Here is a 23801-nt window from a genome sequence, read left to right as displayed (position 1 = left end):
AGGGGAAGCTGGGACAAAGAGAGTAGCACTGACATATATACACTACCAAATGTAAAATAGCTAGTGGGAAGCTGCTGCATAGCACAGGGAGATCAGCTCCATGCTTTGTGACCACCTAGAGGGGTGGGATAGGGAGGGTGGGAGGGAGGCTTAAGAGGGAGAGGATATGGGGATATATGTATACATATAGCTGATTCACTTTGTTGTACAGCAGAAACTAACAACATTGAAAGCAATTATACTCCAATAAATATGTAAAAAAATAAAAATAGTGACAATTTATATTTGCTATTGTAACATTCAATTCACCTTTGAAAAATCATATTAAAGACAACTTGCGTATGCTTTGTGATCCTACTGTTTTACTTAGGAAAATACAGAAGAGAAACTCATGTTACTTTTCTTCAGAATCAAATTCTGGATTACCACGTTAACCCAATGCTTCCTACCTTGCTATATAGATTGTACAACATTTTGTGTTGAATCACTTTGTGTCTACTAATGCTGTTTAAAAATAAGCCTACCATTTAATTCAGATTAGGGTTAGCCATTAATGAATACTGGCAAAGAAAATCTAATATATATACGCGGTCTCTGCTATCAGTTATTTAAGGCCTTTAAGTCTCACAGGCTTTAGGTTTATTTCCATACATATTTATTCCACGAACATTCCCTGTAGACTCTGTTTAAATATTCTCTATGAAGAAATCAAACTTTTCTGAGCAGGTGACTATGTAAGCTGAATACACCACCAATTCAAATCACCCCCTTTTTTAGTGACCTTTTGGCCACAGATGTCAAAATGTTTCCATCCCCTTCCAGACTCAAACAAGAGACAGATTATTTTTGATAAACTCTAGTATTTATTAAATTATAAAGTCTGTAATCAAAAAGAAAAATGTGGATCAAGACACCTCAAACTACAAGGACTAGACAGCAAAGCCTATGGGAACGCCATGAAGTGTGTTACAGACAAGATTCTGAAACATAAGTTATAAGCTGTTTTCTTTACATTTCCATTTCAGTAACTTTACTATTAAATAGTTGTTATTCATCTATTTTAAAACCCCAAATTCACATCTATGCTCACATTAATTAAGCTGCTTGTTCATACTGATCCCAGACATCTCATAGGTGCCAAATTTTAGTAATGGTTTTATGTCATTCCATGCAGAAAAATATGACAATGCAAGAGTCAGATGAGGATTGTTAATGCACAAATAATACACGCTGGCCAAAAGAACTGAAGATATTTAAAAAAACTATAAACAGACCTCAAGAAAACTGGGTTACTACTAAACAGCTCTCAACTATTAACACCCAAGTTCCTTATATTAAATAAATTTCTCAACAGAGACATGTTAGACATTTTAATTACAGGTCTATCCTTACCATACCCCTTCCCACCCCAACTCCCAAAATGCACTACTAGGGATGAGTATAATGTTATGTGGGCAGAAATTTACAGATAACCATTTTTACCTTGAGCATGGATCTGAAAACTTTTTTACTTAAACTTCAGTTACTGTGCACTGTCCATCAGGCCTTCTGGATCTGACACTGACACCCACTGTTCCACCCCCTGCCACAGATCGATCAGTTCCTGATAGATCAGATCGATCAGATACTGTCTGGTTGGGATTAGGAACCAAAAGTCTCTGTTGGGTCAAGGAGTGTTGCGCAAGAAGCGCAGATCCATCCTCACTATCACTACTGACATCTGATTCGGTTTCTTCAATGGAAGTGTCTGGTGCTGGTACCCTGCCTGAAGATGGTGACTCATGATCTTCTTCTCCTTCCCCCCTATGACTCCTTTCAGCTATGCTGTCTCCACCAAGTTGTAAATGTGCAAAAGAGTCTTCCAGAGAAGTGCTTGCATCAGGGGATGGTGTTGCAGGGCTTGTTAACTGACCATCTACTGACGTCAGGGGCCTTACAGAAGAAGACACTAGAGGCTGAACAGAAGCTCCACTCTGTGCTGATACACTGTCCGCTCCATCAGCAGAGCTCTCTCTTGCTAGGTTTACGGTATTAGCATCACAGTCCAGCCTAAGTCCGGCTACTCCCTTCTTTGGTATATCTATTATATCCCGCTTAATCTTCCTGCGACGTCCATGTTCATTTCTCCTATATTGAACCATATTTTCAAGATCGGCAACATACAGAAACCCAGCAATTAACATTTCGGTGCTCTTTTTACCTTTGGAAAAAGCATCTTCCAGCTCTCTACTAGTGCGCTCATCATACTGCCACCACCCATTTCTTCCTTCATAATACCATGCATATTCACCATTTCCTCTACTTGCTGCCTTGAGTTCTTCTGGTGACAATAAGGTTGGCTTATCAAGGAAATCCTCGGGAATTTCTTGTCGACAGAGGGCACATCGCTTTCCAAGCCATGACGCTCCCTTCACACATAGATAGCAGAAAACATGCTTGCAAGGCAGACTGACTGGGTGAACACATGTTTGCAGACAAATGGCACATTCAGGGACAGTTAGAGAAGGTGCAGTATTAGAACAGGACTCATTTGCTTTCCTGTTCGTAGGAAGCATATTTATTGAGTGATCAATTTCACCACAGCCAGCCATCCTGAGAAAATGAGAGAAAATACATATAGTATTAAAATCTTGTTTTAACTCTTCCAATATCTTAATTCAACAATTCAGAAAACATTAAGTACCTGTTACATGCAAACCACATCCTAGACAATGGGGATACAAAAATGAAAGTAGAGAAAAAAACTCTAACTTGTACAGAAAAATCTTTTTGATTTGTATTGATTTTTACTTGTGGGTGGCAATGAGGCACACAAATGTTAAGCCAAGAATAAAAACATACAACCAAAGTATAGATTTCAAATAAATACACCATTTCTATTTATTCACAGAACTTACAAGATAGAACTAAATGCAAAGATTTTAAAATGTATCAATACAACTCATCTAGACTTTTACAATCATTCTGGAAAGTAGAGAAACAGAAAATTGCTAAAAGTAATTCAGGTTACAATTGCAGAAAGTAACAAATTTTGTAGCCTTTTAGGATACTACTAGGTGCAGTTTTGCAAATATTGCCATGTATTAATGTACTTTTGGTACTTGACAAGGAGACCATATGAAATCAATACCAGAGTTTAAATTCTAGAAATTCCCTTTCTCTGCTGTATAATCTAAAAACACTGGTTAAACCAGTCATTTCATTCCCCCTCTGTGAAACACTCTCTTCTTATGGCCTTTTCTGTTGTTGCTGCCTCTTTCTAAACCATATATATGCTCTTCTTGCTATACTCTTTCAAGATAATCTCATCTATATTCATGGCTTCAACTGTTACCGACTCACAAGTTGACAATCACCAGCCCAGGTCTCTCCTTTCAGCCCTATACCTATACTTTTAATTGCCTATTTTAGATCTCTTCTTGGATGTCTTGAAGGCACAAAAACTGAATTTATGATCTGCTTCCTCCTTATTTACTCACTCCCTAAATGCCACTCTGGAGATACCTCTATTCATCTTGCTTTTCAAGCCAGAAATCCATCCTTGAAGCTGTCCTTCTCCTAACCCCTCCCCAACCAAAACATCAGCAAGTTTTATATTTTATCTCCTAAATATCCCCTAAATCTATCTACTATCCACCTCTATCTACTATCCACCTCTACCCTTCCCTAGTCACCAAGCAAACACTATTTATTAAATTACTGCATATGCCTTTTAATGGGTCCAGCCTTACCCCTTTTTAAAAGGTTGATTTTAGGTTAAAGACCAGGATCTATATGCCCTGCATGGTTTGGATGCCAGCTCCCACGCCAGCCTCATCTCACATCAAACTTCCCCTTGATCAGGCTTCCAGCCACAGTGGATACTCCCTCCAATAATAGGTTTTCTCTATACGGAATATTTCTTCACTTCTTGCCTCTCATGCCCCTCCATGGACAAACTACTACCCATCTTATATCTCTCTTGAGAAAGCCTCCATGAATTCATGAAACTTAGGTGGGAAACCACCCCACCAAAAAAAAAAAAAAGCTCAACAAATGTTACAATCATATAAGACCATGGGAGAAAAGGACATGAATACCGAAGTTGCCCTGAAGAGGAAGGAGAGAGGAAAAAAAACCAAAGATTTGTCAAACTATCTACAAACAGTAAATGCTGCAAAGGATGTGGAGAAAAGGGAACCCTCCTACACTGTTGGTGGGAATGTAAACTGGTGCAGCCACTATGGAAAACAGTATGGAGGCTCCTTAAAAAACTAAAAATAGAACTACCACACAACCCAGCAATCCCACTACTGGGCATATACCCTGAGAAAACCGTAATTCAAAAAGATACATGCACCCTGATGTTCACTGCAGCACTATTTACAACAGCCAGGACATGGAAGCAACCTAAGTGTCCATCAACAGAGGAATGTATAAAAAAGATATGGTACATATATACAATGGAATATTAGCCATAAAAAAGAACAAAATAATGCCATGTGTGGTAAAATGGATGGACCTAGAGTTGTCATACTGAGTGAAGTCAGACAGAGAAAGACAAATATCATATGATATCACTTATAGGTGGAATCCAAAAAAAAAAAGGGGTACAAATGAACTTATTTACAAAACAGAAGTAGAGTCACAGATGTAGAAAACAAACTTATGGTTACCAGGGGATAAGGTACCATAAGCTTGAGGGATAAATTGGGAGATTGGGACTGACATATACACACTACTATATATAAAATAGGTAACTAATAGGAATCTGCTGTATAGCACAAGGAACTCCACTCAATGCTCTGTAAGGGCCTATATGAGAAAAAAATCTTAAAAAAAAATAGTGGATATATGTGTATGTATAACTGATTCACTTTGTTATGCACCTGAAACTAACACAACTCTGTAAATCAACTATACTCCAATAAAAATTTTAAAAAATTAAAAAATAAAAAAGATTTGTCAAACTGGATGTATAAAGCTTAAACACTGGTATAAAATTTGGAACGTCCACCTTACTGATTCAGATAAACATTTATTAAACTACTACTATGGTCCGTATACAATTCTGAGTATTGATGGATCTAAAGATGAATAAGACACATACCTACTCTGTTAAATAAGGAAACGTACATGCAAACAAGCAGATATTCACAATGTGACCTGATTCCTGCAATAACTGAAATGTGTTAGGATACTTATTAAAAGTAACAATGATAAGAGAGATGAGAGGATAGACATAGGTTAGAAAATTTGGGGTGCAGGAGGCTGGGGAGTGGAGGAGATTCAAGGCAGAGACATGTGGAAAGCACTGAGTCATAAGCAATGGAGCAGCAGGAAATTAAGCTGAAAAGGTAACCAGATGCCCAACCTGAAAACCTTATTGTGCCCTGCTAAAGAAACATCTGATTTGGTTTAATCCCATAGTAATAGGAAACCACAGATATTTTAAAGGGGGAGAAAATGATAAGAGGGTGTATACGAGTGATAAGTGAAAGACTGAGAAATGGAGGTGAAGACCTCACAGAGACTAGCAACCCTTAATTAACTGCTGCTTAAAGTGAGTGGCAATCTCTCTCTACTAGTTGGTTCTACCATTTTAAATATGGAATATTTAGAATTTAATCACCATAAGGATATTTGCTTTTTTCCCAAGATCAAGTTCTCAAAAATGGGTTCAATGGTTACAAAAGGTATAGTCAGTAAAAATGTTTACACTTATCTCTTAGGCTTTCATCACAGTACATCTAATCAAACAAAAATACATTCTCTTACTGCTTTTTCTGTGTCCTTGGTTCCTCAACAGGCAAGGTTCAAAATGATAGTAAGTTTTTGAAAAGACTGCACTTATCTAGAAAAGGAAGCAACACACAGTCTCAAGGGAAAGAACTGATCTCCATGAAATGCTTAATTTCCAATCTTTTTTTTTCAACCTTTAATTTCACTTCCAATCAACTCCTTTACCAGAAATTCTAAGTTACAGAATCTAGTAAAATACAACTTTTTCCTAACCTATGGTAAATTCTAAGTCAACCAAATATGACCTCTTAATATGTGTTATTAGGCACTACAGGAGCTTCAGAGTATTCTGAGATACACTTACGCCTTCAAAGATTTTGTAATTTAACAATCTGAGTTATAAGTGAAAGCACATGCTTCTCAACCGGTCAATTAATATCCCCCACCTATTTCCCCTAAAATGACTGGCTGTACACAGAATATTTTGTTAGGCTCTCAAAAACTCATATGTATTTCTTGAATACAAAATCTAAGTACTTTCCAAAATGGCAAGAGACAGAATACCACATATTTCATTTGTCATTTAGCAAAAGATTCAGAATACTTTTGTCTGCCCCAGGTAGTCTTACACTGTGGTAACAGTTTATGTACACTACTTTCAATTTGGCCAAATACTATACTCAGTGCCCAATGTACCTTTAAGAGATTTAAAAGAAAAAATATCTCACACACCATGCTTCTGGGACTTCAGTTTTCTCATCAGTAAAACAGGAAAAATTCATGTTTTGACTCAAAATTCCCTTTTCTAAGATATCTAATACATGCTCATCACACAGTACATAATAAATACTTGCTAACTGAATTTAGCCTCTCACTTTTCTGTTTGTTGGCAAAAGCTATATATAGGCCGTGCTCAGGAAAAGAACTGAAAACAGTTGTAAGGCACTGGCTACCTAGTTTTAATTCATCAGGTCCTATCGCTACATTTAAATCTCAGGATAACTTTAAACATTTTCATAACAAAAAGAACTAAAATCAGCTGTAGAAAGGGTGAACAATTAGTACATATATTCTTTCATCCCTTTCAATTTAAGTTAAAGAAATCAGTTGTCAATGAAATTCTTGAAAATCTTTTTTTAAATCTCCATATTTATTTGAAGCCCAAGTAAGAAAAAGAAAATAAGGACGCCCTGCATCCACAAGTAATAATTTAACTGAGTAAGACAGATGTTTGATTCTATTCGGAAGACAAAAATGTTGAAATGGGCTAATGCTCATCAGTACTTTGAAAAAACGATAGCAACATCTCATATACAATAAGTCCATATCCTAAACTATCTAGGTACCCTCTGGGCAAAGGACAGGCCAATAAATTTAAAATTTTAAAAAGAAAATGTCTAGTAAAATGTAAATAAAATATCCAACAGTGCAACCTGGATGAATGCCATACTTTAAAAAGATACATAATCCCAAACCCTGTTGTACTTAAGTAAAATTAACCCAAAAGTCGATCTTCCATTAGATGCAGTTATCTACAAAAAGAAAGTTTTCAACCTAAAAACATTACTCTCCATCTTGTTTAACATGATCAATATTTTATATGACTCTCACTCTTGCATGCACAAATAAACATATAATTAACAAACTAAAAAAAGCAATTACAGCCATCCCAGGGGAAGACATGAACTGTGAAAGCAACATGCTTATTTAGAAAGGCAAAACAATTCTTTTGGGGCAGGTATTTTGGTTCCCTCATTAGAATGAAGTAAAATTGGATAAACTTCATCAGAAAACAGAGAGACACAAGATAGTTAAAGTTTCATTCACCTAAAGCACTTTCAACTATCAATTTGCCATAGCAAACATCAAATTCTAATTCTGTTTAGCCCACCAAGTACACTCCTAGTCTATCACCAACTAAGAAACGGAGAGAACTTATAAATATTTTTACATAGCTCTGGATGAGGCACATACAGTGGACAAGATACCATTAAGATATTTAACAAGATAAAGACAAAGCAACCCACTAGCCTGCCTATCTATAGACACACTTCAAGGTAATTTTCATGACCATTTTAATCTACTCTACAAAACAGATTTTTTTTCTTTGCATAGTTTCAATGATCTTCAAATAGGTTGGAGACTGAATATGTTCAGAGGATCATACTGGTGTGTAAGAAATGCTTTTTTTCCTTTCCTTTTTGTAGAGCAAGGATTTGATAAAGAGAATGCTAATCAAAGAGTAGTATTCCCTAACTAGTAAATGTCTCAGGAAACTTCAGAGATGATTTTGAAAAAGGGAATTTATTTCCTGGTTACTAAATTAAGAATAATATGTAGAAATTTGGAATGACGTTAGTCCAACTCTGCAGAAGAACATAGTAAATGTTTCTTTCACTCATTTTCCAAGACTTTCTTACTAACTGAACTCTTAATGTGATATGACTTTTAAGCATAAATCCCATTCTTCTTCTAAACTATGTAAAATATTTCCGGAAGACAAATAAACATCTATTAATGCTAGTAAGGCTTCTCTCTTCAACAAGACCAAATATAGAGGGATATGGGCAGATTCAGTGGAAATCTCCAAGTATTCAGATTTTGTTTAATCTTCTTAAAAATATTTCATTAGTCAAAAGAAAGGTAAAATTACTATAAATGAAAAAGACCTTTAGCTTACATAGTATTGAAGAAATTTCTGCCAGCAATTAAAAACTACAAATATTAAAAGTCAGGTTTTTAATTCTGGGCTCAGAATCCAATTAAAAACATAAAAACGGGAATAAAGAATAAGGTACTGCAACATCTTTTGCGCAGACCTACCAAAAAAGAATGTCATCTTCCTTCCCAAAACTTTGACTATTTTTTAAAAGAAAAAAAATTCCTCAAGGGCTTCCCTGGTGGCGCAGTGGTTGAGAGTCCGCCTGTCGATGCAGGGGACACGGGTTCGTGCCCTGGTCCAGGAGATCCCACATGCCGCGGAGCGGCTGGGCCCGTGAGCCATGGCCGCTGAGCCTGCGCATACGGAACCTGTGCTCCGCAACGGGAGAGACCACAACAGCGAGAGGCCTGCGTACCGCAAAAAAAAAAAAAAAAAAAAAATCCTCAAATCTTTAGTTCTGCTGGAATATAAAGAGTTTGAGGTTTAATACAAGTTAAAAATATAACATTAAAATTTTAACAATGACCATTCCTAAGCCCTTAAGACAAAATTCTTAACTTTTCCTATTGTACAGTGTGTTGTAATTGGTGGGTGTTTAATTTCTGTTGGATGTCTGTTGATGCATAGCTCATTACATTAAAATATAACAACTAACATTTACTGATTGCATAATATGTGGCAGATACTTTGCGAAGCACTTTATATCTAATCCTCCTATCACCCTACGAAATGGGTCCACTATTTTCCTTATTTTACAGATGAGGAAACTGAGGTACAGAAAGTTCAGGTAAAGAAATACCCAAAGCCACAGTTCATTAAGTGATGGAGCCAGGCTCAAATCTAGGTTTCATAATCCAGGTGATCTGACTTCATAGTCTTTACCCTTAACTGTTACAGAATGCCTCTAAAATAATCATGACTATCCAAATATAAGAACCACCATCAATAATTTTAGGAAAGACTTCAGGAAGTTACTAAGAAATTTCACAGACTGATAAAGGAATGACATTTTTATCACCTGCTGCAAGAGCTGTCACGTATTTCTCCTTACTCCTTTTCAGTTTTGAACAGAGAAAGTGTCTCAGCATCTACCATGCCCATGGCGGTAGCAGAGAAATGGATAATAAAACTGCCATCAAAGTTAAGTTGAAGAACACTACATTACCTAATGGTTTCTGATAAGTGTAACAGATACCATTTCTTCCTTTGTACTCCCCAGTAACTAGCAGGGAGGGGATAGATACATTTTGAATGGATGAAATGTACTATGCACGAAGTATTGCAAAGACCTTGTACATTACGCTATCTTAGTAAGTTTAAACACTTATTTTAAATACAAATGGTTCTTAAACATTTTTAGGTCACAGTCTTATTAGGGAAATCTTACATATAACATCAAGGAGTTCAAGGATCTCTATGAAGCTGGTCCATATATGAACCCTTAAGGAGGCAACGGGAATTCATTGAAAAGTTTTATGTTAGGAAGTGACAGTTTAGTAGTTTATCAAGACCATTTGGACAGGAGTTTGGAGGAAGACTTGGTGTCATGGGGCTAAAAGGAAACTAAAGTTTAGAGTAATCCAGGTATAAGATAATTGGGGGGGGGACGACAGATGTAAGGTTCCAACAATAGAATATAAGAAATACTAAGGAAACAGAAATGAAAGCATTTAGTTACTGATGGATGATGGCATCATTCATCAAGATTTGGAACTTGAGGCGAGTTCTGACATAATGACTTTGAGATATTTATAAAGTCTTCAGATGAAGACAGGTAGATGACAGTTGAGTTTACTAGATAGGTGCTCTGAAGAAATCTAAGCAGAAAGAAGTCTCATGAGTCACCAACACATACACGGTTCTTGGGACATGAAAATGTACGAATGCCCAAATTAAACCTGTTAGAGCACACAAAAGGGCCAGCGATAGAATCTTGGATTACTCCAACATTTATAAGTGAGGCAAAGGATGGGAGGAATGGTCAGAGAGGAATGGGGAATAAAGTAAGACTGCCACCTCGAAAGCCACAAGGGGAGACATTTGCAAAAAAGAAGGGTCAAGCAAGGAGAGAACTTATAAAAGTTACTCTTCAACTTATGAAAATTTCCATATTTGTAGTGAAATATATGGTGCAAAAATTGTGAGCACCATACACTGATTAGTTATTTTGATTCCCAGAATCCATCAAGCCTGCTATCAATTACTTTTTACTCAGCTAAGACATCTTTCTTTCCCTATTCCCACAAAGACTATTACAAAACTTCTCCAACCTCTTAGTAAAGAGATATTCTGGACTCCCTTATTAAGAAATTAGGTATGAATGACTCCTCAAATTTTATTTTTATCTTCACTCTACCTTATCATCATTCCTCTTGGCTCAGGATGGGGTACTGCTAGTTTTCAAAGCTAAACCATCCCAATTCCTCCCAGATTTCAATTAATATTCTCCATCCCTAAATTTCAAAATCAACTAACATGCTAAGTCTAATGACCTCTTCCAGTCTGATCTATTCGATCCCATTGAACTAAATGATATTATTAACCATCGACTCTTTTTCTAAAAATTTATATTATTCATTTCCATGATGGTACTCTCTCCTAATTCTCCGTTATCATTTTTTTTCTACCTTCTTTAGCTTCCCTTAAATACCAGTATTCCTCACAGGGGCTCTGTGGGTGACCAAATTTTCATACTACATTCTATGCCTAGACAATCTACTGAATATTCCAAACTTATATATATGTATTAGTTTGGAATACTCAGTAGATATATAGTATATATATATAAACCCCCATGAGTCCCCAAATCTAATATCCAGAACTGTTCTGGGTACCTAAAATCTGTATTTCCAATTCTGTATTCAAAAAGTCTACCTCAGTATTCTCCAGTCACCTGAAATCAAACATTAATAAAACCAAAATTATCTGCTCCCCTAAACCTACACCCTCTTCCTTTGGTCTCTATCTTGGATAAAACTTGGGAGTCATCCTCAGTGCTCCCCTATTCCTTGGCCACTTTGCTTTTCTGCAACAGAAACTTCTTTAGAATGTGTTCCCTTTAAAGCTGTGACCTTAATTCTGGCCTCTTGGACACACTCTTGTACAAAATACTGACCTCCCAAGTGGCCTTCCTGACCTCAGTCATTTCTTCTTCATCTTTCCTCAGTTCAATTATGTCTAATTAGTCTCCCCTCCACTCAATCTTCAATAGTTTTCTATTGCCTACATAATCCCACAGAAATTCCTAAACACTGGCTTTCAATTACACTGACATAGCCTTCAGAGTATAACAGACTTAGTTAAAATCTATCATTTATTCTTACTGTTGACCTAGAACAGTGTTTCCCAAACTTCTCTAAAGATAAGAATTAGCTGGTGTGCTCTCTCCTGGAAATCTGGACACATCTGGGTTAGAGTCTAAAACTCAGTTTTCAACAAGTGCCCTAGTAGATTATTCTCAGAGATATTTGGTAAACACTGACCCAGGGAAAATGACTTCATCTCTGTTTCTTCATCAGTAGATAAGGCTACTACCATCTTGTGACTGAATTCAGTAATCCAAGTAAAATACCCAGTAAGCACCTGGCAATAAGTAGACACTAAATAAACACTCATTCCCTGTGAAGTCTCTATTTCCCACTCCACCTTCACACATAGGACTGCTCCCCGACTCCCCTAAGATACCTTGATATTTAGGCAGCTGTGCCCTTCCCCATTCCCTTGGCTTAAAATATAATTCCTAGTTTTCTCAGATTGTTAAAATTCTATTCATTCTTTAAGACCAAACCAAAAGTCCCCTGTTCACTCTGAACCCTTCAGATGGAATAAATCCTCTCAGTTCTGAAAGCATTGTATTGTTGCCTCAATACAGTATTTCTTCCACTATATAATTATTAATTACATATGTGTCTTACTGACTACACCACAGTCTAGTTCCTTGATGGCCATGATAGTCTGATGGTCAGACTATCTGACCTACAGGATTAAAAAATATACATATGTATATAGATAGACAATACATGAACAGGGTTAAATAAAAAACATATTTGTCCTAATTTTAAAGAAAAATGCTTACTGGTTTCAACTGTCTTTTATCAAATTCTCAACATTGACTAAGAATGATATGGTCATACTTTTAATGGGAATATATAATTAAAGCACCATATTGGAAAAGTAGATAACAACAGTTATATGTCAAACTGGGAGAACATATGAAATAGTATCTACAAGGGTCACTCTCTGGTCAAGTATATTAAACACTGTTATCACCAAAACTGTAAAAGTAAAGTGTTCACTGCATTTTTCATGAATGACTCAAGTTGGATATTTTTCATATCAACTTGGAAGACAGAAATATGATGTTCATTGTGTGAAAAAGTTTCATCAATAACAGAATGAAGTTCAATATGGGCAAGATCAAGGTAGTAGCAACATTTTAAAGCATACTTCACAAAGAGAAACTGATAGGAAAACAGAACTGGTAAAACTGGGGACTACAGTGACTCCAATAGGAATTAAAATGCATGTACTAACTTGTTAAAAGAACCAATTAATTAAAAAAACCTATTTATTTTACTGAAACATGTTTTTAATAACTAGTATTTTATAACCCATAAGTCTTTCTTATTTATAAAGGCTGATATTATCTCCTTAGCTTGGTTATTTAAGTAAATTACTATGTAAAGAAAAAGTAGAACCTAGAAGACCTGGAGATCTTTCCAGTTTTTTTTTTAGCCTTCTATGAGCAAATTTCTCTGTCTTCAGTTCCACTTTTTAATAGAGATTTTTCCCTTTGAAGAGATTTTTTTTTGGAAATCTACATTAATAATAATTTAATGTGAATAAAATTGTCAACTCAAAGTCTATATAAAATGCTCATTTTGTATAATTAAAACTAACTATGACAGATACTTGATTTATTACATTTTATACCAGTCCACTTAATTTACTGCAGCTTTGGAACAAACATGATGCCATACTTACATTTCTACTACAGATTCCACAGATGTCTGTCACAAAAATAAAACATCTTCTTCACGAGCAATCAGCCAGTTTGCAGTATTTTCTCCTCCATTGCTGGATCATCCTGTGCTGCAAAAGAAAAATTTCAACATCAACTTCTCTACAGACTAAGATCAACAACATTAAAAATTAATTTCAGTCAATTATGTATGATTCTTCATTTAACAAAATTCACTGGCAAATTTTATCTCAAAAGTGGAAAAATTTCAAGACAAGGATGCCTGCTTTCTCCACTGCTATTCAACACTTTACTGGAAGTTCTAGCCAGAGCAATTAGACCAGAAAAAGATATGAAAAGCATATAAATTGGTAAGGAAGAAGTAAAACCATTAACTATTTGCAGAGACAGTAAAATTTTCTCTATTTTCTATATAGAAAATTCTGGAGAATCCCCAAGAAAGCTACTAAAGCTAATAAACAAATTCAGCAAAATTGCAGTTTATTATAAGTTCAATGCACAAAAAAGTCAGTTCTGTATCTAGCAGTCAACAATTCAAACAGGAAATCAAGAAAGCAATTCCATTTATAATAGCATCTAAAAGAATGAAATACCTAGAAATCAACTTAACCAAGGAGGTGAAAGACTTGTACATTGAAAACTACAAAGCACTGCTGAAAGAAATTAAAGAAGAGTTAAATAATGGAAAGACAACTGGTGTTCATGGATTGGAAGACTATGAAGACGACAGAACTATCCAAAGTGATCTACAGATTAAACATAATTCTTATCAAAATTCCAAGAGCCTTTTTTTCAGAAATGAAGAAACAAATCCTCAAATTCATATGGAATTGTGAGGGGCCCCAAATAGCCAAAAATAATCTTGAAAAAGAACAAAGTTGGTGAGTTCAAGCTTCTCGATTTCAAAACTTACTACAAAGTTATAGTAATCAAGACAGGGTGGTACTGGCATAAGGACAGACAAAGATACCAACAGAAGAGAGAGTCCAGAAATAAACCCATCTATGGCCAACTGATATATTTTACCACAAGAAAAAAAATTTAAGTGAAACAAGTTCTTTATGGACAAAGTAGCCCACATGGAATGTATTCCATAGCCACTGCCTTCCTACAAGAAGGTAATGTATGGGAAGGCAAGGTCATCATCACATTAACTAGGACCTCCTGGTATTTATATGTATGTCCAAGTTTAAGCCAACCTTCTCTCAAGATGCCTGTTGTCCAGGAAGTCCAGAGTCACCAACTAAAGCATCATCTCAGCCATTAATCCTCTTTCTTCTCATTTAGTATTTCCTCCTTCCACTTCATCATGCCCACTGTGGGAGGCTCATTTCACCACACAGAAATTAGAATCAAGCATACATGATGACTAAAGAGATGACGGGCTTCACAGTAACCACAAGACAGGAGAGACAAATACTCTTTCAGTTCCATGTGCTGCTCAGTGTGGGAATCCATCTCCCTAAAAAATTTGTAATTTTAGTATTTAAGACGATATATGGCCTTTAAATACAAGCCAGCCTATCTCACCAAATGTTTAACAGACCAAACAGTATGCAATCTGTTTCAAAACTGGAGAACTTTCAGAAGTAACTGACTAGAAAGGGTTTCTAAACAACTTGACTTTTTGTTTTACTCTGACTTTAGAACTTAGTCTTTACATGATAAGGACTCCACTGTCCTGACTTCCCACCACAGCGCTTTCACTTTACCCTCCAAGAGCCTACAACTTCAATGGCACCAAAGAATACTCCATCATTCACTTCCCTCCTGTCCAGTTTCACACACAGGACAGCAGGAAACACTCTACTATTCTAACATCATTACTCTTAAAAACAAACAAAAAAACCCCACTTATTCTTTGAAGTCTCCAACCATTGGCTATAATCCCCTATAGCTATTCTCTCTTAACCCTTAAGGTACTGACTTAATCTACTCACTACTGGTCATCCTATTCATCTTATCTCCTGACATCTCACTATGAACCTATTTAAATATCCTTGAGAATAAACCACTCAACACCTAACTCAGAGGTTCCTGAACTTGCCCCACAGAGGTGGCTTGTTAGAAATACACATTCTCAGGCTCTAACCCGAGATACTATAGGCCAGTAGAGATGGGTTTCAGCCCAGGAATCTCACCTCAAGTGATGCTGATGCAGGTAGTCCATCGAATACAATTTGAGAAACACTGTCCTTGTTTTTCAATTCCTAAAATCCTAAATTCAATTAACTTCATCACCCCCCTCCCCCCAAAAAAATATGATGGTCACATTTGGAACTAGATGCGTCCTAAAACTACTGCCTCTATAAAATCTTAATCTCACTCTCAGATCACAAGCTCCGGTCCTTTCAGCTCACTTATTCATTCCCACACCCACTCTTTAATTTCAAGGGGCCCTCCAGTCTCTTGACCACCTCCTTTCCTTTCTCCAATACCTGATGTCATTTCCTTTCCTGCCCAATCTGGAGCCCAACCATTTTAACTTCTTAAGAGAATGCTTGGTTCTCTCATATCTCTGTCTCTCATCTACACATACTCTACACACCCCCATCTCTGCATATATCTAACAATGTGACATCTCAGCTTCCATGCCTTAACCAATGAGTGCTGACAGAGAAAAACAAAATTCTTTTTCTCATTCCCCTCCTAACACATCACACCAAATTCTGTCAACTTTCATCCCTAACACCTTTGGAATCTATCCTCCATTCTCTTGCCATTGCTAGTCCCCTAGTTTAGAATTTTGTCCTCTCTCTCCTGGACTACTGTTCAGCCTGATTATCTTGCTTCAGTATCACCCCTTAAATTTATTCACCAAGTCTCTGAGTGTGATAGACTTAAAAAGAAAAATGAAGCCTTCCATACGCGAAGCCCTATATGGGCTCTCCAGCCTATACAACAAAGGTAAAGCTCCTTAGAACAATATTCAAAAGTCTTAAAGACCTGAAACCTAAATAACTCTCTAGTCTTATCTCTCTCACACAAATTAATACTCTACTTACACCTAATTACTCACTTCTCCAAACTTCCCTTTGTAGTTCTGTATTTCCTCCTGCCTGGTATAGTCTCCCTCTTTTAAGGCTAAAAAGAATGCTACTACCTTTCTCTGACTACCTCCAAAAAACTGTTCCCTCCCCTCTATTTTGTAATTCTTCTATTACTGAATTTATCATGCGCACTGCAATCATCTGTTCGCTTCTGACTCTTCTAGTAAACCATGAGCCCCCTGAAGACAAGGACAATTTATATCTCTAAGCGGCCAGTAAACTGCCAATCAGTTGTTGACAACTTGAACTGGTATTTCTTGGATGAATGAAAAACTAAATTTATTTACTAACATAACACAACATTTGCATTCTAATTGTGAATAGGCACCCAACCACAAAAGACATAAAGATATCTAAGCTCTAATCCTTTCTTTAAACAACTTAAAATCTAACAGAGGGAGTTACTACATTTACAAATATAAAATTCATGCCATCTTTACATCTTTTGACAAGTACATCATTTATCCAGCTTTATTTGCTGGCAATGAATTCTACAGAATGCAGATAAAAATCTAGGAATAAAACCAATTTTAGTAAATCTTGCAAGCTACAGGGACTTTTCCAATTCCTGTATCCCACAGCTAAATTTCAAAGCTGACTCTAAATGGATAATGGTTGAGGGGAGGAAAATGAACTAAAACCTATGTAGTCATCTAGATCCTAGCTATGACAACTGTGGTCCTCAACTAGCAACATCAGCATTACCTGGGAGTTCCTTACAAACAAAATATCTGAAGCCCCACTCCCTACCAAGAGAATCAGATCTCAGGTATTTCATATGCATATTAAAGTTCAGGAAGCACTAGTAGACCCATTATATCATTGAATCCTCAAAATGACTCTGTGAGAAATTTTATAAATGAGGAAACCCAAGCCCACAAGAATTTAACCCCAAATCACGAAACTATCAATACTGGGAGATGAGATTCAAGCTCAAGTATATCTTTAAAAAAATATTTTCCTCAATGTGCTGTATCTCAAAGAAAAGGTCTAGAATAGCATTGTCTAATAGAAAGATGATGCAAGCCACATATGTAATTTCACATTTTCTATTAGCCACATTAACAACAATAATAAGAAAACAGGTAGATTTAATTTAAAGAATATATTTTATTTAACCCAATATATTCTAAACATTACCATTTCCACTGGTATTTAATATACATTAATTATTAATGTGATATTTTACACTCGTGTGTGTGTACACTCTTTGAAATCTAGTGTGTATTTTACTTATAGCACAACTCAATTCAGACTAGCCACATAGTTTGCTCAATAGCTCCATGTGGCTAGTGGCTACTGGCAATGCAGGTTTAGAATGTCTTGCATACCAACAGGTTTTTTCCAACACAAAACTGGCAATTTACTACAAGAATTGTTGAATAAAGAAAATGAACTCCATGTTACTTTACTCACACCTTTGCTGGCACAGATGAAAAAGAAAATTGCATATTTTGCTGTGATCAAAACTGACTGGTTTAGCTAGTCTCAATTCTACCAAATAGATCCATCAACTCTAGCCTCTGAGAATTACAATGCCAATTGGGCACAACACAGGGTATGGCATGTATCAGTAATATTCAGAATAGTCATGTAAAGTAGCCCTCAGAAAACTTCTACATTTGAAACCAAATATTTTTTCTTTAATGGAAGGAGGGGAAGGCTTTTACTTTCAACTAAAGATAAAAGAATAGTATAATTCTAACTACAGGCCAGAATTAATTTGGCAAACATACATAATTCCTTCTGCAATGAATGATTTGTAAATTATCACCAAAATCAACACAATTTATGAATTATTACAGTAAAATTTGCCACAATATTTTGACATGCAAATACCAATTAGCTAATGGGTTAAGGTTCCTTCTTAAGGTGCAAACTTATACAGAAATGAACCATTAGGAAGGTAACACAGAAAGAGAAAACATGAAACTAAATGAGATATTTCTGCCCCTTAACAATTCTAAAGAAAAAAAGTGGCAGACTGAATTTAAAAATATATAAAAGAGATTAGAGAGTATCAGTTAATTTAAATCATCTACCCATTCAACCAATTAAGTATAACTGAAAATGAATATTGTATTACTTATAATTTGTGACCACTCAACAAATTCATGCTCCTATTATTTGCACCTACTGTTATTTTCTCTGAAAACAGGCTTAATTACAAGTCTACTTTTCAAGTCAGTCATGGAGTCAAAAAAAAAAAAAGTTTTTTTTAGTTTACAGATTCAAATAAATGATTATCTTTCTTTAAAGAACTCGTCAAAGAAAAAGATAAGCATGTAACAGTTAAAATATCAAATTACAAAGATCTGAAGATTTCCTGTATTTTTCCAATTATACTAACAGCTAATGTTTAATAAAATAGTTCTTACTCTTTATTCAAAATACACAAAACAGGAAATGTTCTATATAAAAGATATCAGTGCCAGAAAAGAAAAATACTACAAATCTTACAACTTTTGGTATACAAAGTCAAAAAAGAACAAAAAGCAAGGACCAGTAAAAGAAGGAACAGAGAGAGAGAGATCGGGTGTAATTCAGCAGATACATCTTAATATTTCTTAAGAAAGAGTCCCAAATTGAGAGATGTAACTAAATGCCCTAATGTTTCCATTTTTAGCTTTCCTTCTCATCTCCTGCGAAAACTCAGCTTACTGAAAGCACACGTCATACTGGGAGACAAAAGTCTTCAGTCAAAACTCATTTCAACTAAATGGGGTCCAATATTTTACAGTACTCTATGTTAAAGAATTATTTCCACCACTGCGTTTAACACTTCCCATAAAAAACATTACTGTATGACAACCTCCGGCCTTCACAATCTTCATACCCAAGAATTAAATCTTTATATTTTCCACCCAAAAAGGTGGGCTTTGCATTTTAACAAAACATTAAATGTGAATGTGAACAAGTACTGTCTTTTAATCACATAAACCAGGAGTTGCATAGCCTGCAACCATTTTGTAAATAAGAAAAGCTGTGCTGCTAATTATCTGTGTGACCTTGGTCAAGTCACAACTCCCATGTCTTTGTTATTTCACCCTACTCTACACTTCCATAATTCTAAATACTTTAATTAATACGATTTAACAACGGGTTTTGTTTTAACTAACTCAAAGGGTAATAAGCCATGAACACTCAACAGTCCATAAATAGCACAGGTGGTTGTAGCAGAATGTAAATAAGATGGATTCCATACCCACAAAGACAGTTTCTAATCCAGCTGGTCGCACAAAATCACGTTCCTTGGGCACAATCAAAAACCAGGCAAGAGGATGGAAAAGGTTCACCTTGTTACTAACACTGGGGGAAAAAAAGCATTCACATACCCAACTGACAGTGTGTCAGGTGTTTTATGCTAGTAAATTGCTAATACATGAGATAATATTCTCTATGCAGATCAATATTGTGAAAAGAAAAAATTTAATACTATATTTTTCTTCTACTAAGTCAAGAAATCATTTTTAGATCCTTTCAAAAAAAAAAAAATCTGCCCTATCCTTGCGACAACTCAAAAACAAAATACTTTACCAGTTGACACATGTCTCCTACCAAAAAAAAAAAAAAAATTCTTAAAAAATTCTTTTTTTCTTCCTCTTGTCTAATGATCAGCTATTTGGAAAAACAGTTTTCCTGATGATTATAATTCTACCAAGTTTTTAACAACCGAGTAAATAACAAAATCCTACAAATGTTTACCATTATTTTCATTTTGCCCACAATTTACACTGGCCCACTTGAAACATAAATTCTAAATCAAAGATTTCGGCTTAACAAAATGCTCCAATTTAAGATGTACAAGCTAAAACAAACACATCCAAAATCTATTTCTAAAGTGGTTTTTCACTTTTCCGGTTTGCTCTTTAAAATTGGATTACTTGACGTATTTTCATGATTTTTAGAGCACTCCCAGACATTCAACACGAACAGTATTTGCTGGTCACAAAAACAGCAAAGCCAACATCATAAATCCTGTTAGTTGTGCCACGTCTTTTAAAGGTCTAAATATAGATTCACTTATTAAAAAAACAAAAACAGTTTTAAGTCTTCCAGTTTCCGTAAGTATATACTGCTTTTAACGCCAATGTCATACTTTCAAATTCTATTTTAAAAGTACACACATTGGAGGAGTACCTGAAATGTCAATCATCCAAAGACAACGCGTTTTTCTATCATTTCTTGGCTTTCTTCTCTCAATTCCACAGTTTTAATATTACTTAATAAACAAAATATTACTTAACAAACAAAATGTACGTACTTTAGAAACTTGAGAAATAAGTGCTCACTAAAATGGCACTTAGGGAAAAGAAAAACATATTAAAAGCGATATCAAGCGGAAAAGATCTAGTTGCCATAAGTGTGCGTAAACTCAAAACAATTTTTCAGCCTTTCTCTAGATGCCCACGGAAAATAAAACAGCGGCAACAATTTAAGACCCGTACTCTTTCAGTCGGGATGGGGGGTAGGGAGAGAATTCCGCACCCAGCAACCAGAAGAACAAAGCAACAGCCTCCGCTGTTAAGATGCACCGAGGTTTTTGGAGGCTCAACGGGTATTGAGAGATCTCTTAATGATTCTGATGCTTTAATAACAGCGCTGGGCTTAACGTGAGCAAGGCGAGGGACTGCTCGTCATATTAGGCAATACCCAGAAACTGAACCGGAGGAGGAGGGAAAGAGGGAAGAGAAAGAAGCCAAAGACACTCCGGAAAAAGACAAAATGCAGTAACTCTACGCCCTGACCCAAGGCCCGGGTAGAAGCCTCCGCACGGGAAATTGGGAGTAGGATACCCCTTAAACCATTGCCGGCCCTAAATCTTGAGGCCCAAAGTCCCCGTGTAGAGGCCTGACACCACCGATGAGGGGAAAGGAGAGAGACCTGGCTGCCACCAAAGGCAGCGACGAGGACCCCGGCGGAAGAGGCTGCGCAGTAATGGCCGCTGCTCCGCCTCTCGCACCCGGACCGTGACCAGCTCCGGGCTGTCGCCCAGGGCAGGGGCTGCGGCGGCCCCAAGCAACGCAGAGCCCGTCACCGTCTTCTTGCCTGTGACAGCAGCCAAGCTGGGAGCGACGGAAAGGGCTGAGCTGTCCCACCCCGGCTCGGCGCAACAGCCGCGGTCCCCCCGGCCCAAGGGCGTCCACCTACGTACCGGCCCCTGACCCCGCCGCCGCCGCCCCTCTCAGGCCCGGAGCGCAGGGCCGACCCAGAGTGTGTCGCCGTTGGAGGTGACACCGCGGGCCATCACTTCTCTCCCCAAGTTAGGATCCCGGAGCGGCTAACTTTCACCCTGCCCCTCAAGTGGGCTTCGCCCCTACTCGCACCTCTGTGGCCACAGCCACGGTCGCCTCGCAGTCTTTTCTCTTCGGCCTCGGGGCCCGCAGCGGCCGGGGACGCGCGCGCGGCCGTCACGTGACCGCCGGTAGCGTCGCGGGGGGCGGGGCCGCGCGATGCGGAAGCAGCGCCGCGCACCCGTGAGCTCGCTCAAGCCCAGCTCCGCCCTAGTTCCCCACGCCCCGTTCCTGACGCACGCCGCAGGTTGCCTACCTTCTCCTATCTTTGGGGAGCTGCAGTTTCGCCGCTTCTAACTGCTTTATATTTTGCTTTACTTGTAATTAGGTGCCGAAGAATTCTGAAAGAATGCAAGTCCACCAGAGAGAGATTTGGGGCCGAGGAAGTAAGACACGTGTAGAACCAGCAGGTGGTGCTGCTCAGAAACCCAGCTTCGAGATCCAGGAGAAGCCCTTTTGGGCGCCTAGCTGGATTTGGGGGTGAAGAGTCCTTGGCAAAACTACTGGTTCTCTTTCAAAAAAAAAAGGAAGTTCCAATTTATTCATCTTTTGAACCACTGAGCAATTTAATAGGAAAAAAAAATCTTACCTTCCTTTGGGCTCATTTTTCTTAGACCAGGGCGCAGGAAGCTGCAGGAAGAGATTAATCAGCATAAGAATCTAAAACTAAAGAAATGGCTTTATTTTATTGCACGTGTTTGGTTTCAAACATCAGAATCCTGGCAGCACCCTCCATTTCAATTTAGCATATACATCATCTTTTTTTGGAACTGATTGTATTTTCTTAGTTTGTAGTAAAATGAAAAAGGTGGAAGAGCATGCTTTTTTATTTTTAAAAGAATATATGTTTCAACATTCCTTGCCAGCATCTTCTTAATTTGCAATGCTGTTGCATTTTGAACTCTCATTAACTGTTTATGGTTAATTTTCAAGGTTGGAAATTTTTCAGAGTTTATATATATGTGTATTTCTTTTATTCTGTCTGTCTACCTATCTATCTGCTGATCTGTCTGTCTATCCATCTGCGTGCAAGAAAGGAATTAATCAACAGGAGTCTCACTAAAACGCCATTACAGGCTTCAAACTCTCAGCCACAGCCATAGTCTTAGTCATTTCAGTGAATAGCTCTTGCTCACATCATCTTTCCTTGCTCACACCTATCTGTACTTTCTCTCTTTCTCTCATGCCCCATATCCACTTTGCAAATAATCTGCTGGCTCTTCGTTCGAAACACGTTTTGAATTGGACTACTGACCGCCTCTACTACAACCTACATTATCTCTTAGACCAGGGACTGGTTTTCTTGCTTCTGTCCTTGCTTTCCTTTGAGTCTGTTCTCCACCCAGAGGCCACAGTAAACTTATTAAAAAGGAAGTCAGTCATACCACATCTTTGTTGGAAGTCTCCCCTAGCTTCCCAAAACAAAGTAAAAACCAAAGTCCTTAACAGTGGTGCTAAGACTCTCCCCTCATTACCTCCCTGACCTCACAAACTGCTTGTTTAGCTTTGTGTTCCAAGAAGATTCTACAAAGTTTCTCAACCTCGGTCTCTGCAGTTGCTCTTTCCTCTGCTTGGAAAACTCTTCACCATAGTGGCTTTCTCCCTCTGTCTGGGCTCAAATGCCATCTTTTCAGTCAGGCCTCTACTTGCCAAACTATTTTAAATCGTGACATTCCCCCATTCCCAATATTTCTTATTCCTCTCACCTTTTTCTCTCTAATACTTAGCACAATGTAAAGGATGACTTAGTTTACCTGTTTATCTCTACTGTGTGTCTCTGCACACTAGAACATAAGTCTCTCGGGGTCAAGAATTTGTGTTCTACTTTGTATTCCAACTGCCAGGAATAGTACCTAACACACTTAGAGAGGCTCTCTGGAAATATATGTTGAATGATTGAATGAATATGTGCACACACATTTATATACTAAATAATATATAAATGAATAAAAACTTATTTGTCAGCAGTTGTATATAGAGAGGAAAATTGAGTGTATGGAATGTTATGCACCCCACCTTCACCACACCTGAAAGATAGTATGAGTTTCTGTCTATGAGTAATACAGGAGGGCACCTCTCAACATGGACAGAAT

The 23801-nt window shown here is 37.2% G+C and overlaps 1 protein-coding gene across 9 annotated transcripts; it reads right to left on the bottom strand.

The window, feature by feature from the left end:
- Window positions 1-638: 638 nt before the first annotated feature.
- On the bottom strand, window positions 639-21892 carry RNF146 (ring finger protein 146). 9 transcript variants are annotated; one of them, XM_029224192.1, is made up of 4 exons: window positions 21742-21834; window positions 13367-13474; window positions 5758-5833; window positions 639-2592 (listed from the first exon to the last, which is right to left on the bottom strand). In XM_029224192.1, the coding sequence occupies exon 4, from the start codon at window positions 2589-2591 to the stop codon at window positions 1512-1514; it is 1080 nt and encodes a 359-aa protein (XP_029080025.1). In that variant the 5' UTR covers window position 2592; window positions 5758-5833; window positions 13367-13474; window positions 21742-21834; the 3' UTR covers window positions 639-1511. The 9 variants fall into 9 exon arrangements, with proteins under 9 accessions (XP_029080025.1, XP_029080026.1, XP_029080022.1 ...); XM_029224193.1 differs by having other exon boundaries at window positions 13367-13469; window positions 21742-21818; XM_029224189.1 differs by lacking the exon at window positions 5758-5833 and having other exon boundaries at window positions 21570-21892.
- Between the last annotated feature and the right edge of the window lie 1909 nt (window positions 21893-23801).

Source organism: Monodon monoceros, unplaced genomic scaffold (assembly GCF_005190385.1).
Source record: "Monodon monoceros isolate NGI ecotype Baffin Bay Population unplaced genomic scaffold, NGI_Narwhal_1 Super_Scaffold_15, whole genome shotgun sequence".
In the NCBI taxonomy this organism is placed as follows: Eukaryota; Metazoa; Chordata; class Mammalia; order Artiodactyla; family Monodontidae; genus Monodon; species Monodon monoceros.
The sequence above is the reverse complement of the archived record's forward strand: the minus strand, read 5'-3'. Positions and strand labels throughout refer to the sequence as shown.